The 16,729-nt window shown below is 35.1% G+C and overlaps 2 protein-coding genes across 8 annotated transcripts; both read right to left on the bottom strand.

The window, feature by feature from the left end:
- Nucleotides 1-692: 692 nt before the first annotated feature.
- Nucleotides 693-4,121, bottom strand: LOC103497020 (superoxide dismutase [Mn], mitochondrial-like). Of its 6 annotated transcripts, XM_051080355.1 has the most exons (7): nucleotides 3,426-3,827; nucleotides 3,191-3,237; nucleotides 2,991-3,116; nucleotides 2,837-2,893; nucleotides 1,248-1,325; nucleotides 1,109-1,164; nucleotides 906-990 (listed from the first exon to the last, which is right to left on the bottom strand). In XM_051080355.1, exons 1-6 carry the CDS (start codon nucleotides 3,715-3,717, stop codon nucleotides 1,144-1,146), a joined length of 621 nt encoding a protein of 206 aa, XP_050936312.1. In that variant the 5' UTR covers nucleotides 3,718-3,827; the 3' UTR covers nucleotides 906-990; nucleotides 1,109-1,143. The 6 variants fall into 6 exon arrangements, with proteins under 6 accessions (XP_008457297.1, XP_050936311.1, XP_050936310.1 ...); XM_008459075.3 differs by lacking the exon at nucleotides 1,109-1,164 and having other exon boundaries at nucleotides 693-990; nucleotides 3,426-4,121; XM_051080354.1 differs by lacking the exons at nucleotides 1,109-1,164; nucleotides 3,191-3,237 and having other exon boundaries at nucleotides 693-990; nucleotides 2,991-3,148; nucleotides 3,426-4,115.
- Nucleotides 4,122-4,691: 570 nt separating this feature from the next.
- On the bottom strand, nucleotides 4,692-15,989 carry LOC103497019 (UDP-xylose transporter 3). 2 transcript variants are annotated; one of them, XM_008459074.3, is made up of 8 exons: nucleotides 15,792-15,989; nucleotides 15,322-15,483; nucleotides 13,845-14,029; nucleotides 13,531-13,598; nucleotides 6,129-6,261; nucleotides 5,586-5,747; nucleotides 5,215-5,490; nucleotides 4,692-5,128 (listed from the first exon to the last, which is right to left on the bottom strand). In XM_008459074.3, the coding sequence occupies exons 2-8, from the start codon at nucleotides 15,440-15,442 to the stop codon at nucleotides 5,012-5,014; spliced, it is 1,062 nt and encodes a 353-aa protein (XP_008457296.2). In that variant the 5' UTR covers nucleotides 15,443-15,483; nucleotides 15,792-15,989; the 3' UTR covers nucleotides 4,692-5,011. The 2 variants fall into 2 exon arrangements, with proteins under 2 accessions (XP_008457296.2, XP_016902116.2); XM_017046627.2 differs by lacking the exon at nucleotides 15,792-15,989 and adding an exon at nucleotides 15,585-15,767.
- Nucleotides 15,990-16,729: the final 740 nt, after the last annotated feature.

Below are 16,729 nucleotides of genomic sequence, written 5' to 3'. Positions count from 1 at the left end.
CGATAGGCATATGCGGTTGCGTTCTAGTGCAGGAGCGAGATGGAAGTTGGGATGCAACAATAATGGAATAAACACATTATCTTGATTGATGGTGTAAACTGTTGGAAGAAGGGAAGAGCCAATACACATTTTTATCTTTACGAACAGCAGGCACCGAACTCCTCTTTCTCCTCCCTTTTCTCAAACCTCCTTAGGGCCTGATGGCCATAGTGAGACTTAACAAAACGACCGAGTCATACTCCCCAAAGGATTCTGTCGCCGCATGACTTTCCTTCCCTTATCTCTCCCATCTATTGAGATGAATGGCCAATTATAGTTTCACTTTCATACTTATCTTCTGAACTTTGTACACGCAGTCAGAAAAAGAAAAGGACGCTTCATCCCTGGGTATTGCGTTCAAAAAGTCTACACATTTCATGTATCATATTATGAATGCCAAACGGAGGAACATTAGACAGCCAATTCTCTAGACTTTAATTAAGTTGGTTTCATCGTTCATAGGAACTCAAGCTATAGTGAGGGTGTATTACCTAGAGGCTGTCTTCCCTCTCCTATTCAAGGGTCCAATATACAAGGCATTAGCCAAATGAGAATGATAACAGAGATTTGAGCATCAACCCATAAAGTTGCATACTATCATACCCTCCACTGGTGGTAAATCAATATAAAAGAAACATGAACTGAAAACGATATAACTGGAAAAAGGTAACTCTCGTGGCCTCATGCATTCATCATCTTCCCAAACAGAGTACTTGGAACAAATATACATTTCATCTCATTACAAGGCTTGAACATCCATGCGTACAAGGATGTTTATTATTCAACGTTCACCAGAACAAACTAAGGTTTACAGAAGACTCAACAAAGAGCCCCAAGGAACTCTTAACGACTCTCAACCAGGGGAGCTTCTTTTGCAAAAATCTCACCAGCATATTTCCAATTTATAACCTTCCAAATGTTCTTCAGATAGTCTGGTCTGACATTTTTGTACTACACCATGAAAATGTTCAAAACACTAAGCAAACAGCAAAATAGCCATCTAATGGCTGCAGGCCAAATAAGAAAGTATATTACACTATAGCTTATCAATATGTGCATGCATCTTTACCATTATCACCAAGCTCCCACCCACGTCATGGGTCATTACCAGGCAACCCAACCGCCCTACATGATCTTATCCAGATAGACACTAGGAAAAAGCAAGAGCAAATCATACTACCAATGGGTTGAAAATGGAAAACATTTACCTGCAAATAATATGCATGCTCCCAAACATCAATCCCAAGCAGAGGCACTAAAGAAGATCCTTTTGTCACAAGTGGATCCTGCAAAGAGTTGCATCACCCACATGACTTCCAAATTTCAATCTCTTATAAATACAATCAACCATTTAGGACAAAATGCACTTATGGTCTCCTAGATTTGAGGTTAGTATCTATTTGGTCCCTAAATACTTCTAAATGGTCCCTAAATTAATTTTACCATGAGCTGACTAATGAAAAATAGACATGACATATTGAATTGGTAAATTTTTATTGTGGTGACATTATTTACTATTTTTTGTTTTATTATTATTGAACTAGGCAGTGGAATTTTCTACTTTCTATATCTATATATATATTTTGCTTTCTCATCCCTTCTCTTCCTCACTCCCAACCATCTCTCTAAAACCACGGGGATTTTTTCTTTTTTTTTTTTGCAGAAACCTTCATAGAAAGCAAAGCTCATTTCTAACTTTTTTTTCTTCCTTTTTTCTATTTTTATTTCAGGACCCTAAGTTCCCCACATCTTCTTCAACGATTTCGTCGCCCATTTTGCTCACATCTTCTTAGATTTCTTCCGCCCAATGCAGAATCACCCAGTTGCCTATATCTTCTTGAATATTGTTCAAGTTAGGTCATTCATACAAGTGGGCATGTTTAGGAGGTTAGTGACAAGCACAAGCTCTATAATAAAATAAATTAGTAATTTATGCTCCATGAACATGACATTTGAATTTGAGGGAGAAGCACAAGCTCAATCAAAATATGAAGCTACAATTGTTGTTTCAAGAATTTCAAATCTGAAAAAAAATATATATATAGGGTTCAACATTTTACAAATTGAAACTGAGTTTTGTTTTTTGTGAAAGTTTCTACAAAAACCATGGTTTTGGTTTTAGGAGATAGTGGGGAGTGAGAAAAGGAGAATGGAGGAGAGAAATAGAAACAGAGAAGGAAATTTCTCAAACAGAGAGAGAAGGCAAAAAATAGAAAGTAGAAAATTCAAGTGTCTAACTAAAAATAATAACAACAAATTAGTAAATAATGTCACCTTATTTGACATTGTCAATTCAATATGCCATGTCACTTTTTCACTTCTAAACCTTGGGGAAAAGTGTTCATTTTAAACTTTAAGAACCAAATAAACACTATCCTCAAATTCTAGAGACCAAAAGTGCATTTTGCCCAAAATTTTACAAGCCAGTGATATGTATACATATGATACGAAAAAACTTTCATTGAACAGAAATGAAAGAATACACGAGCATACAAAAACCAAGCCCTAAAAAAGGACTCTCTCTACAAAAAAAGAGAACTCCATCTGTGCAAAACATGCCAATTGAATAATCACAAAAGATTTTTGAAATTGAAACTCAATGAGAAACATGAAAACGAACCAGAGACCAAATTTCTCTAACATTCCTCTCAACCCCCATAAATACCCTACTATTCCTCTTACCCCACAACACCCATGACAATAATAAGAAGCTTGAGTAAGGCGAAATAATTGGGCAACTAAATACAACTTCAGGAACATGGATATGGCTTCTAAGCAAATAAACTTGGAGATATACCTGATTGGCCGTGGTTTCAACAGATAGCTTCTTTAGTTCTTTATCCAGAGCAAGCCACTAGAAAGAACTCGAAAAAGCTTCAGTTAAACGTCTGTAGTGTATTACGTGGCAGACAAAAGAAAAAAAAAAGCAAATAAATAGGAGGAAAACATACCACCCATCCAGAGCCCTGTAAAGCAGCACCTTCTGCATTGACTCTCTGAATCAAGGCTTCAAGAGAACCGAACTGGGAGTCGATTGCCCATCCTAGAGATCCCTTTGGAGGCTCACCACCCCCTTCCTGCAAATATATTAAAGAAGAGAATAGATAGACTGAAACATCATCGAATCAGAGTCGTAAGGATTGAAACTTACATGAATTGGGGCCAGATTATTCCAAAAAATCGAATGATTAATGTGACCTTAAAAAGAAAAGGATCAGTTAACAAGTTGAGAAATGATATATATATACATATCTTAATCTACTCAGTGAGCGTCGAACGATTTCCCAATTGATTGACTCGATCTGATTTAATGTACCATACAAATGAGAAAGTATAACTTATATCAAAGTCTGAAAATCAAAAGACGTCCAGAAATAAAAGAAAACCTCCGCCATTGAATTTGATGGCACTCTGCAATTTGACTACGGTGGAGGTGTGGCCTTTGTTGATGGCCTCGTGAAGTTGCTCAAGAGCCTTGTTGTAGTTGGTGATGTAGGCTTGATGATGCTTCTGATGATGAAGCTGCATAATTTCCGCATTGATGACGGGCTCAAGAGCGCCATAGTCATAAGCGAGGTCGGGCAAGGAGAAGGTCTGCAGGCCGCGGAGATGTCCAGACCCTAACCCTCCAGAAAATGTAGGAATTAGGTTTTTCCTGCCTAGAATTCGAAGCGCCATTGTGGATAATCTCTCACACACGCAAGAAAAATTTCCAACTAAAATAGGTCGGATTTTGCAAGATTTCAATTAAAATTGCCCTGATTCCAAAGTTACCCTTGATCAAAATAGAGAACAGCCAAGAAAAATAAATGAAAACGAACTTTCATCTAAATGTTAGGCCTCGAGATGGAAGCTTTGGGGAGCACGTGAGACCACTAGCACCAAGTTTACTTTCAATAAAATGGTCATTCTATAACATAATTACTGTTCACAAACGACTTTTTGGACTCTAGTTTTAAATTGATGAACAATTATTTTGTTTTTAAAATAACGAACATGTAAATTATATTTTTGAACTATTGTTGAATATAAGAATTCTCTCTCTCAACATTGCCTCTGTTTTTTGCCCTGAGAGATTGAAATGAGAATCTGTCTTTTGCACTGAGAAATGAGAATGTGTTAGTTCTTCTGTTTTTTGCACTGAGAAATGAGAATATGTTAGATTCTTCTGTTTTTTGAACTGAGAAATGAGAATGTATTAGATTCTTCTGTTTTTTGAACTGAGAAATGAGAATGTGTTGGATCGTTCTTAAATTGGGGGATAATGTCATTATAGAAATGCGAAATTTGCTTCTTCGTAACTCTGCTTCCAATTCATATCATCTTCAATCAGTTAAACAAAATTGTGAAATTTATTTTCACATCTTCAATCAGTTAAACAAAATTGTGAAATTTATTTTTTATTTAATTTTCAAAATTACATGCTCAAAGTTCTAATTTAAGTTTGAAAGCTTACTTTTAAAAAGTTCAAATTTCTAATTTTTATCCATAATGTTTTAAAGTCCAATTTTTACGACTAGACTCGATTGCAGCTGCCAACCATAGTTTAGGAGTGATTTTTGCAAATTAACGACAATTCACCTTTATTCTCCTGCATGCCTTGCCTCATTTGGTGGGGGCATCCGGATCGACCTTGACGAAATACACTAATATAGCTATAATTACCAAAATTTGAAATTTACGAAATATTGTTTCCAAGATGTTGTAAAACAGTTTATGTTCTCGGATGTTCAAATATTTGATATGCGTCAAATAATCAGACAGAATCATTACTTTAACAATACTCATCTGCTAAAGAAGAAAGAGTTTCCTCTACCTCTCTAATTTTATACTTCAACAGGTGTCGCACCCTTGATACACAGCAATCAGCATAAGAAGGTGGTCTTGCCAGCAATCTCTTCATTGCTGGGGGATAACTTGACCCACCGATTTGGGCTAACAACAAAATTCGTTAGCAAAGACGGCGAACCTCTTATGCATGCAGGTCCTTGTTTGAACTCCACGCTGGAGCTTTAGGCCCCACACCGTCCCCTAAGATTGCCGCTCCATTTTCAACACTTATTAGGGGATCGGATTCATTTTCCTTCGCCTACAAATAACATGTAGACTGTTTCAGTTTCATGGCGATACAGCAAGAGATCACGTATCGGTCAATTGCAGACGACTAAATGGTACCTGGGATAGCTGTGCTGAGGATACTTCATTAGATTTCTGTTGGCTCTCAAGGGTGCAATAATAGGAATAGAGAACCATTCCAACTATGGCAACCAAGATTCCCAAAATGTTCCGCCAGCTAAATGGATCGTGAAGCAAAACATACCCAAAGGCTAATACTAAACATGTTTTTAGATGTCCTAGGACCTGATATGTAACTGCAGAAGTCTTTCCAATAACTAGAAACGTACTGAAGTTGACTGAGACAGAAATAAGGCAGGATAGTACAATAAAGAACTGTACACAGAAGCACAAAAACAGATTACGTCAGAAGTAATATATATAGTTAGCAAGTGAGAAGAGGATAGTGAGCCCAGTTATTAAAATCTCACCAGCACTTGAGGAGTGTAATTGAAAGCAAAAACATTTAGATCAGTTAGACACCAATCCAGAAATGGGCCTGCGATGAACAGAGTTAATGCCTGATAAGGACAAGACTGGTATAGAAGTTGTGTTGAAGAAACTTTGAACTTCTTCTGAATGGTGTTTGTCATCTACGTTTAACTGGTCAAGGTCTTAAACAAAAAGGGCATAGTGCAGAAAAATTTAAGCTCGGCGAGATCTAAAAAGATAAATCTTCACTTTCACGTTAACTAGCAAAGGAGAAACATGCTAGCAACTAAATCATATGCTTGCTAATAACAATAAACAATAAATCAATCAACAAATAACTGGTTAAACAAATAGTGGGACTGGTGGACTTGTGAAAGACGCTCTCTCCACTCTGCAACTATATAATCGATCGCTTAGACCAGAAAGAATGCAAATTAAATCAATGCTTCCTACAAGACATGCTTGAGCCCAAACATGAAAGCCACTCATCAAAAGGCATGCAAAGTAAACACCAAGAGTAAAAGTAACTCAGCTTAGGATACAATCTGTGCAACACATGTGGTAAGAACTGCAAGCAGAGACAAGAAAGACCCCAGGGCATTTAGTTGTAGATCCGTCACAGTTGCAATCCCAACACCCAGGAGGAGGATCATGAGTGAAAACTGGATACTTTTACTGCAACAGTAGTATAAATGTGAATCTACTGACAGGTAGTATATTTAGACAGGACAGGTTAATAAAAACTAAATACGTATACATTCGCAGCTAAACCACCCATCTGATAAAATATAATTGAAAACTAAAAACATCATCATTTAAAGCACTCACAGTTTGACCAACCTATAGAATATAGCTGAAATTATTGTAGAGGTCACACAGTACATCAATACTTGAGGATCCGTCTAAGTGGGTTATCTTGGCATAAACATGGTTTATTTCCTGGTCCCATTAAATCTGTCTAGTGTCTCCTCAGTAGTTCAAGAAAACTAGGACGAATAGTTTGGAGAAACTTTTACATATGAACCCTTCGAAGCTGAATGTGAATCCTTCTTTTAAGTAAACAAAATGGATATTTTAATTGAATCCATCAGTCTTTTTTCTTCATTCAACATTTTTCCTTTTGTCAGAAGTGCCCTTGAAGTACCCTTCTCTGTACTCTTGTTCCTTTCATTATAAGCTTTCTTTGCTTATTTCAGGGAGAAACCATTAGAAAGAGGTAAATTGGAGGAATAAATAACAGATGTCCTACCTTGAGGTATGGTGAAGTTACCAAAAGTTTCTGGATGATAAAGACTTTTTGAGGCATTTGGCCCAAGGAGTTGGAGTGAAGTTGAACTCCACTTTCTTGTTTGGTTCAAGGAGTTTGTGGGCTCACGTTTAAAAAACATCAATTTTATGCTTTATCTTACACTTTGGATCAGGGACTTCACAACTCCCCAAACTCTACATCCTCACTCCCTCCAATCACTTTGGGTTGTTTCTAGAATCAAGTCAACCTACATTTCCAATTTTATCCTGCTTTCATATTTTTCATCAGGAAGCCAGTATGATAAGCTCTAGCCTCTAAACTTTTACTGAAAGCTAAAGAATTTTTTAAAAAATAATCGTGTACTTTACAAATTAATCGCATAAAATGGTTCCAAAAGAGTGGAAAGAAATATAATGGGTTCTCGTGATTTCACAAAATATGACGGTAGAGCGAGTTGGTAGCACATGTTAGAGGCTAGAGCTTCCCCATTATACATAGGATTGAATACAATTTCTACTGGAGCAGCATCACAGTAGTTCTGTCTTAGTCTTCTTCTGTCTGGGAAGGGGGTGGAAACCCTCATTCAATTCTTGAATCCTGACAATTTCTTGAAGCAACACAATCTCATTTGTACACATTTTCCATTCTCAGCTTAATCATTACAGAAAAAGGTGATGCTTCAGAGGATAAAGATAGAATACACATCAAGAAACAAGGCAAAGACATTGGGGAATACCAAATCCCAACCTTAAATCCTGAATAAATACCTTCAGTCCTCAAGAGGAGTGATCCAATTACATTACATTATTGATGCGAATGTGAATATGCTGAAAAACCAAAGCACATCACTGATATGTTACAACTTGAGGTTCCTCTTTCTTTTCTCTCTCTCTTTTTTTTTTTATTTAATTGTTTTTTTTAGATAAGAAGCAATTTCATTGGCAATATGAAATTGTGAGAGGAAAAAAAGAAACTCCAATCCAAAGGAGAGTACTGAAGGGATTACAAACCAACACAAGCCGTATTGAACCTATAACCAATAATTGGAGATCTGTCTAAGAAGTACTTGAATAATTCAAGTTACAAGTTCGTTCGACTTAAATAATGATGTAACTACAGTAGTTACAAGTCTGGTCTATTATAAAGTAAAGTTAGCTTTACTTTTTTTAAAAAAAAAAAAAACTTAGCCTTAGTTGACCAGCTACTAGCTTGTAAGTGTTTTAACGGTTGGGTTGAGCCTCTATAAGTCTCCCCTTCTCCATCCGATTCTGAATCATCGACAACCCTCTGATTTCTTTGTCCGGCATTTCACATGAGTCTTCTTCCTCTTTGTTGCCGGCGGCTTCTTCTTGCCAGAAAGCTTCCAATTGGAGAGCAATACGATCTACTGTGAGTTGTCGATCCGCTACTCGGATGTTGATCTCCTCCACAATTTCTTTTATGGTTGAAGTTCTTGGCGAGAGAATTTCCGGGTCCTCAAGTTGAATTTCTGCATTCTTCATTTTGTTCGAGTTGGTGGTGTTTCTTCCAGCCATGAGTCCCTTCGTCAAGGTTTGCTCTAATACCAAAATTTGGTGTAATCGATTCTTGAAGACAATCTTGAAAGAATACTTTTCAATTATTATATTAAATTGAAGAAGGGGAGCCTTATGTAGGCTCAACCCAACGGTCAAAACACTTGCAAGCACTAACCAATAGCTGGTCAACTAAGACTAACTTTTGAAAAAAAATCAAGCTAACTTAACTTTATAATAGACCAGACTTGTAAGTACTTTAGTTACATCAAATAATTCCAGTTAACTTCTAGACTTAATCCAACTTCCCCTTGTAATAATTGGATCAGCTTAGACAAGCTGTTCGAGTTGTTTAGTTCAGAAAACATGCCGAAATCAAAAGAATATGCAAAATAAGTACATTCAGAAACTTATTTTGCCTATTTTTATACGTAAAACTATAAAATATCCTTTATAGTGCAAGCACTATGCCGGTAGAACTATGCTCATTTTGGTATTTTCTTGTTTAATATAGACCATTTCCACATCTATTAGTGGTAAATGTCTGTCATAAATGTGTGATACAAATCTATTATCAATAAACATAAAAATGGTATATTAGTGATACATTGCTATAAATAATTCACCATTATTTTGTTATCAGTATTTTTGTTATTAAGATTAAGTTATTACTAATTTACTAATTTTAACCTATTGATATGGTACATAAATAATGAATGGAATGAACATGCAAATAATCACTAAATAGTCAAATATCATCAAGATACCCTTTTAATACTATTGATATGATATATTAAAGAATTAATTACAAATAAGCATGTTAGCTATCACATGAAAGTTAAATGTCACTTATATATACTAATTTGTTTACTATTGATAAGGTATGTTAGACCTGATATCAAATAAGCATGCTAAAAATAATTTGTATAAAACTAAGTGAAATTTTACTGTATATACATTCCTAATTTAATTGATATAGTTATTAACGGTATACCCAATAGAGATTAGGCCTGTTTTTTTTTTTTTTTTTTTGTGGGAAACAACCAAATAATTATTGAATTTATTACTAATATACATTTTTTGAATTTATTGATATGATAATATCTAGGATAGACCTAATAATTGAGTACATAAACAATTATCGCCAGAAAACAAAAGTTAAATACCACAAATTTATATTTTTAATATGTATTGATATGATAAATCAATCATAGACCCTATAATAAATGAGCATGCAAATAATCATGAACCGAAAACAACTTTATATCTCATGAATCGAAAACAACTTTATATCACCAATACGCCATTTTTAATTCTATTGATATGGTATATCAACGATAAATCTATACCAAATGAGCATGCAAACAATCATAGATAGAAAACAAAAGTTGAATATCATTGATATAATACTTTTATGTTATTGATAATGAATATCCATAATAAACCTAAAAGAAAACGAATCTGCAAGCAACTAACGAATGGTAAACATAATAATAAATAGTAACTGAGGTAAAATGTCATTTATATACGTATACCATTTTATATTCTATTGATATGGTATATCATAAACATAATAACAAAAGAATTGGGTGTAATTTGTGCACCACCAAGAGGTGTTCTGAACAAAAGCCCAAAAAGAATCAAAAGGCATATACTTATCTTCAAACATAAGATAAGTTTGGAGCTCCAATTATAATATTTTTTGTTTGGATTCTCTGAAAAGCCAAGTTCATGGGTGGCCAAGAGGGCCCAATTGGAGACTTGGGATCTCAGCAAGAAATGTGAAGGTTGCAACAAAGAAAGTCGATCGGTCGATAAAGAATCTACTAGTTTAATTCTAATTTTCTTTCATAGGGAACACTCTAAACCTAGGGATCAAATTGTGGCTATACCGAGCTCTATCTTTTTTGGTTAGGCTCTACATTGTTTTTTATAGGAAATTATTTCATTCATATATGAAATAAAAAGAGGGGCAGAGACCCAAGACCAATGGAGTTACAAAAGATTTTTCCAGTTGGTTAAGAGGGAGGAAAGATCATAAGAATGGAAAAAGAGGTTGCATTTACACCAGCTCATGACATGATAAATAACAAGTTCAAAAAAATAGTCATAGGAGCTTTTCTTCTCTGTGAATAGACGTTTGTTTTGTTCCATCCAAATGATCCATAGAAAAGCTCAGATCAGATGCATCCACGTGATTTTCTTCTGTTTAGTGAATGGGTGACCAGTGGAGTGTATGTCCATGCGACAATGGATTCTTGTGGAAAGGTGACATTCTATTCAAAATTATGTATGATTTTTTCCAAAATCTCTCGGCAAAGTGACAATGGAGGAAAATGTGCTCAGCGGAGTCAAGTCCATTATGCAAATGTGACAACAATGAGGAGAAATAGCCATGTTAGACTCAACAATTTGTATCTAATGAGATCTACAAAATTCTTGACAAACTAGTTCCATAACATAATTGTTATTGTGCATTCAAGGCCTTCAACGGTTCTAAAAAAGGAGGAGAGCAGGTTTACGTCCACTAGAACGTACAACAACCTTATTCAAGTGTAAGCAAAGAAAGTGCAACAACCTTATTTAAAGTAGGTTCACTAAAACGTGAGATAATCAAAAGGATGGCAACCATCTTATTCGATCATTAAGAGGGTCTAAAAAATATTCATCTTTGAGTGGAAACATAAACAATCTTAGCTTATGGATTTCCTTTACCTCAGGTGAGCCAAAAAGACACCTTCAAATCAAGAAGTATTATAGTGGGCCTATCGAGTGTTGTGCGAGCCAGAAGTTAATCCAACTATAATAACCAACTCAATGCCCCAAACACCCTTTTAGTGATAGATCCATTCGTGATAGACCATGATTATTGATAGGCCTATCAGATAAGTCTATTAGTGATAGACCTCAGTCCTTGATAGATGTCACTCCTAGACCTTAGTTAGTGATGGGTCTATCGCTAAGACTAATAAGGCTTAAAATTATGCCATATTTACAAAGACTTAAGATTGTGCAAGATTTGCTATTATTTTGTGTTAGGTCGTCAAATCTGCAACTGTCCCAATTCAAGATTTGCTATCTAATTCACTAGTTTGGAAATTAAGCAAAGAGAAAAAGAAGGAATAAAATATGCCCCGCATGAAAAGAAATATAGACAAATAGTTTACTCTTTAGTAAAATGTATGTTTTTACTTATGAATTCATATCAGTCCAATTTTACCCAAGCTCCTAACTAAGTTGACAGATTGCGTTGGGCTTTCAAGTTTTCTGAACAACTGTAAGATTAAAGTGTTCAAGGTAGAATCAAGACTTTGTTATGGCCATTGATTAGAAAATGATTGTGTAAGTCTATTATTTCTAAGCCAAGAAAAAGTTACCGAGCTTTTCATATTCTCATATATCCTTTTGAAGAAAAGATCATTTAGGTCCCTGACAATGCCATTGGCTACATTAACAACAAAAATTAACTATCATGCCTATTTAAGGGCTTATATTGTCAAAATGGCTTATTTATTATCAAAATATCAAGAAAAGGCGTAGAAGACACGCAAGCAAATCTCTAGTTCCTACATTTCAAGCTGTCATTGTTTCTTGTATATTATAGGAAACAAGAGCTTTAATACAAAGAAAGTGGATATAATAGAAGTTGGATAGTGCATACAACAGAGGAATCTATCTAAATAATCTTAAAAGTTACAACACAAACAAACAAATCCAAAATATTGAGAATGCTGCAAAAGAACAAGAGGGGCACCTAGAACACTCATACGACTGTGAAGCATTAAAAGGCCAACTAGGAAACATTTGTTAAACAGACATCAGTATGAGTAAAACGCTTGTTGCAACTGGAAGTCAGAGTGGAAGAAGAAAGAGAGGAACCCCCGGGTAAGAGTCTGACTTGGTGCTAAACCCAGATTCAGCAGTTCCCAGACCTATTTATAGGTTCTAATATAAAGAGATAGAAGTTTTAGATGTAGTTTCCCTAGGCCACGTTTTTTCTTTTTTCATTGAGATTGGTTGGTATAAAGACCACGAGAGTTCTCTTTCAAGTGTGAGTAGTCCTGTAGTTCCCCCAAGGCCATATTTCCAGGGTAATCAGAATCACCTTTGACCAGGGGTAAATGGAGCAAGTTACTAGGAAAGAGTTTCATATTTAAAGTGATACTAAAAGTTAAAGTTGAGTTAGGAATTAGGCATATCTAAGTAGGATATTTAAATCAACGTCCTTCCAGCTTAAGATTTAGAAATATTCTGTGCCTCAATTTGAGTAATATGAGTAAAATGCTTGTGCTTCCAAAGTCCAAGGCTACTATAGCCTGCGAGGTGGAGTGCTTGGTAACCAATGACTAATGAGTATAATTGCAGTTTTATAGTATTTAAGTTAGTTTATGGAAATTTTTCTGGGTAGTCAAACCGAGCAGGTTACTCGAGGCCCCCTATCATCCATACTTATGAGAGGAAGGGCAAAAAGGGTAATTCCTTTAAGTAAAGGGGAACGTGGGATCATGGAGTTTATTATTTTGGCAGGAGAGGACCATTGTGCTGGAGAGGTTTGTGTAGGGGTTTTGGAGCCTCTTGGTTGGTTTGGATATCTAGGGTGAAACTTGGAGCTCCAGGAGAGGAATCAGCACTCTTGAACTTGCTGGAAGTTATATAACTTAAATTGTAATCTTGTTCAGAGACTTGAGGCTGTATTGTAATAGTTCTTTGCAATATATATGGCGATCAGAGAGTATATTTCCCCTGTTCTCATATCTTGTTGGGTATTTCTGAGTAGACGGACGCCTAACAGTTACCAAGGAAGATTTCTATATTTATTTCGATGTTGAGGGTTCCATTTGAGTTAGGAATCAAGCTTTCGCTGAATTAAGATATCCAAATCAACAGCATTTTGGAATGAGCTATTTTGTGCCTCAGTACAGGTCATACAAAAATCTCAACAAAATCTTTAAAAACTAAGTTCTAATTTTATCTAAAATAGTAACAAGAAAGGTGTGAGAAAACACATCTGATGATGACAAATTACCACTAACCCATTTCTCATAACACACTGTAGATATTCATGTAAAGATCTTGATACAAAATCATAAGAACAAAACTGAATGGAAGCAAAAGCCTCTTGCTTAAAAATTGGAAAAAAGTCACTTTGTACATAAAAGTTCCAACAGTTATTAGACTCACCTGAACTTTTTCCTGAAGAAAAGGGTCTCCAAAAGAACGGTACAGGGGATGATTGCCAGTTTCGTCATCTGGTATATCAGTTAATATACTCTTTATTCAAAGATTTGGGAGATAAAAATAAACCAACACTTGATTTTATAATTAAAAATAATTCATGAGAAAATAAAATCACTAATGTTATATGAGTAAGAGCAAGCTCAAAGAGAACACATTTATTGCTCAAGGTTTGAAATTTTAGACTTCACATTGCATCTTAGAAAAAGAGGATAAACCACGATACGGATTAGACATTATGCTCATAAATGTGATTTTACCTGGTAGAAGCCAACAGAGTTGAAGCCCAAGCTAAGATTTAGAAGCCCAATTGAGATTCCATTTAGTATTCCAAATCCCATTACAGCTCTCGCATCAAAAGGCTTATGTTCAAACAGTTTCATCAATAGTGCCACATGAAGGGAACAAAATGTAACAAGCAGATGCCAGCTTGTCAATGTAGTGGCTGTGCATCATCCAAGTTCCATTAATGAAAGAGTTCACATACAAAGGATAAAGAGCCATGTATCAACGGGTAGCTTATGCTCATAGTTTGGCGTAAATAATTAGATGGAAAGGGAAAGTCACTCTTCTCTTGATAAAATTACAAGACCTGTCAACTGATCTAGTTTCAAAAGGTTGCAATTTTTCTGGAGGCATGTTATAAGTTGATAATGTGACAAGTAGATAATATGAATGCTAGATCCTTTTGAACTGAAATTAATAATGTTATAATCAGACAAAACATCTAAGAGAGTAGCTCATAGGCTGAAAGGCCTGCACTAAGTTTATTTTATTAACAAGATATAGGTATGGAAAATTTTCACCTTCTCAACTCAATCTTTTACACTCCTCACATGTAGTTTCATATATAAACTCTGATACACTTGTTCTTACAAATCAATAATTAATAGGAAACTGAAAGCAAAGGACATTAGGATTTAAAACAAGGCCTCGTGAGAAAAGAAATAAGGTAAGTGTTCATAGAATTCAAAAAGAAGGTTTTAACTTAATCAACTAATGTCATCGTTTCAATGTCTTATTAAATTTTTAATAAAGAGTTTCAGTTTACTATTTGATCTTCTATATCGGACGTGGTCAGCGAGAATTAATTATTGGGGACAGGCAAACCAGTAAAACTGCAGTAGTCACGGATACGATTCTCAATCAACAAGGGCAAAATGTAATATGTGTTTATGTAGCTATTGGTCAAAAAGCATCTCCTGTGGCTCAAGTTGTGACTACTTTATGGGAAAGGAGCGCAATGGAATACACTATTATAGTATCCGCCGTTTCAGATATGATGTTAAATTATCTAATGACCTAAAAGCTTAAATTGGTTATGGATAAATTTGATCTTTTAAAATCATCTTTTTAACAGAGGATAAAAGTGAATACTACATGGATTACATAGAATAGAAGTTCATTAAAGTTTCGTAATGGATTGCAGTGGCAGGAAAAATGAAAGCGCAAATAAAACTTCTCTGTGCTTGAAATGTTCAGTCAAGAATAGATCTAAGCCTACCAAATCCAAGCTCTGGTGGCAAATCTTGCGATCAATGAAAATTTGACGTGAGATATCCAAGCCTATAATTCTTGTATAGATCCAGAAACCAATTCTTAGAAAAGTTAAATGTTCGTGCCTCAGTTGGGCGGGAATAGATACATCAATATTGCTCATGGATACTAGTCGAAATATATGCAAGAAATTAAGGGTTTGGAGACTAAATTGAATATATATTTAGCAAAGAAACTCACCGAATGTGAAACCGAGTGTACTAATAAGTGCCTTGTTGCATATGACAATCGAGACAGACGAAACCACCGACAAACTCAATGCCCCGATAGTCCCGAGCTGGAACTTCTGGCCGTCACTCATTTTCAGGCTGCTCAGTGTCGAGTCCTACCACGATCTGGATTCTGCAATTCCACTCACCACCGTCAAAAAAAAAAGTAGGGGCATAAACTACGTAGAAACATGACGGTGCTAGCAGAACAAATAGAAATTCATCAAGCATCACCAAATTCGGGCGTGGCGTAATTCATTCATTATAATGAATTAGAAATACGAAAGCATGAAGCAGCAGAACTGAAAAATTAGCAGAAAGAAAAAAAGAAGAAGCACAAGTAATTGAAGAATGCAGGGAACAAGATCTGCAGAAAAATGGAGTTGAAAAACGCAGATCTACCAGGTGGACAGAAAAGTGAAGAAAAAGAAAGGGACGTACCGCGAAGAGAGAGGCGTAGGTTTGTGCGGTGCGCTAGGAGAGTATCTGTAACATAATATTATGCAAAGGAGATTGATTGGAACAGTCTGCGTGGGCTTTAATGGAGAAGGAAGAACGCTAACAGTTATGACAAAAGAGAAATGGAACGAAGAAGAGCGTTTGTGAATCATAATACCAACACCATAGAATTTTATTAATTATTAATTTAATTAATTAGTGCTCCGGAGAGTTTCAAACAAAAAAAAAATGGAGATTGAGGTTGCCCACCAAACGAAAGTTAAAATAATAATGTTTTGTATAGATATTTATGAAATATAGTTTAATTACATTTGATTCTAAAAGATAGAATTTGGTTATTATAGTTATCGGATATATGCATACATAATAGTTGAGCATTATCTATATAAAAATAAAAAATTTAAGAATATATTTTCTTTTAAATATTTTTAAAAAAATAAATTTAAAATTTAATCACTCACGTCAATTTGACAAAAAAAATTTAATAAGTGATAATATATATAATTTTGTTTGGTTAAAATTTTTAACAAGTGTTTATATATATAATTTTGTTTGGTTTGTCAAGTACCAAAAATACTTAAATCAAATTACAATAAAGTATTATTATATACTATAAATCGAATTAGTCACTTCTTAAATTCTTCTTACCTTGCCAGCTCTTACTTGGTACTTTACACATGTAGGTTTAATATCTTTCCAGACCATGTTTAACTTAATTCCAAAACGTAGTCTACTAGCTAATCATGATTTGAAAATTTTCTCAAATTTTCCTAACTCCCTTCGCCCGCTTTTCTCGCATTGCTGGACCAAAATGCCCACTTCCTCGCGTTAGAAAGCTTGAACGCATACTTTCCTCATCACGTCACCTAACCCTAACACGATCTAACCTTAAAAAATGCATACTCGTCTAGAACAGCTTC

The sequence above is a fragment of the Cucumis melo genome, chromosome 12 (assembly GCF_025177605.1).
Source record: "Cucumis melo cultivar AY chromosome 12, USDA_Cmelo_AY_1.0, whole genome shotgun sequence".
In the NCBI taxonomy this organism is placed as follows: domain Eukaryota; kingdom Viridiplantae; phylum Streptophyta; class Magnoliopsida; order Cucurbitales; family Cucurbitaceae; genus Cucumis; species Cucumis melo.
The sequence above is the reverse complement of the archived record's forward strand: the minus strand, read 5'-3'. Positions and strand labels throughout refer to the sequence as shown.

Bases quoted from the DNA above. Each gene is read 5' to 3' on its own strand.
- LOC103497020 (XM_051080353.1), bottom strand. From the start codon at position 3,717: ATGGCGCTTCGAATTCTAGGCAGGAAAAACCTAATTCCTACATTTTCT. The intron at 2,894-2,990 runs GTATGTTTTCCT...AGTTCTTTCTAG, and splicing joins TACAGGGCTCTGGATGGGTG to TGGCTTGCTCTGGATAAAGA. The intron at 1,326-2,836 runs GTATATCTCCAA...AACTCTTTGCAG, and splicing joins TTGAAACCACGGCCAATCAG to GATCCACTTGTGACAAAAGG.
- LOC103497019 (XM_008459074.3), bottom strand. From the start codon at position 15,442: ATGAGTGACGGCCAGAAGTTCCAGCTCGGGACTATCGGGGCATTGAGT. The intron at 13,599-13,844 runs GTAAAATCACAT...CTGATATACCAG, and splicing joins ACTCTGTTGGCTTCTACCAG to ATGACGAAACTGGCAATCAT. The intron at 5,129-5,214 runs GTACCATTTAGT...TGTTATTTGTAG, and splicing joins CCTCAGCACAGCTATCCCAG to GCGAAGGAAAATGAATCCGA.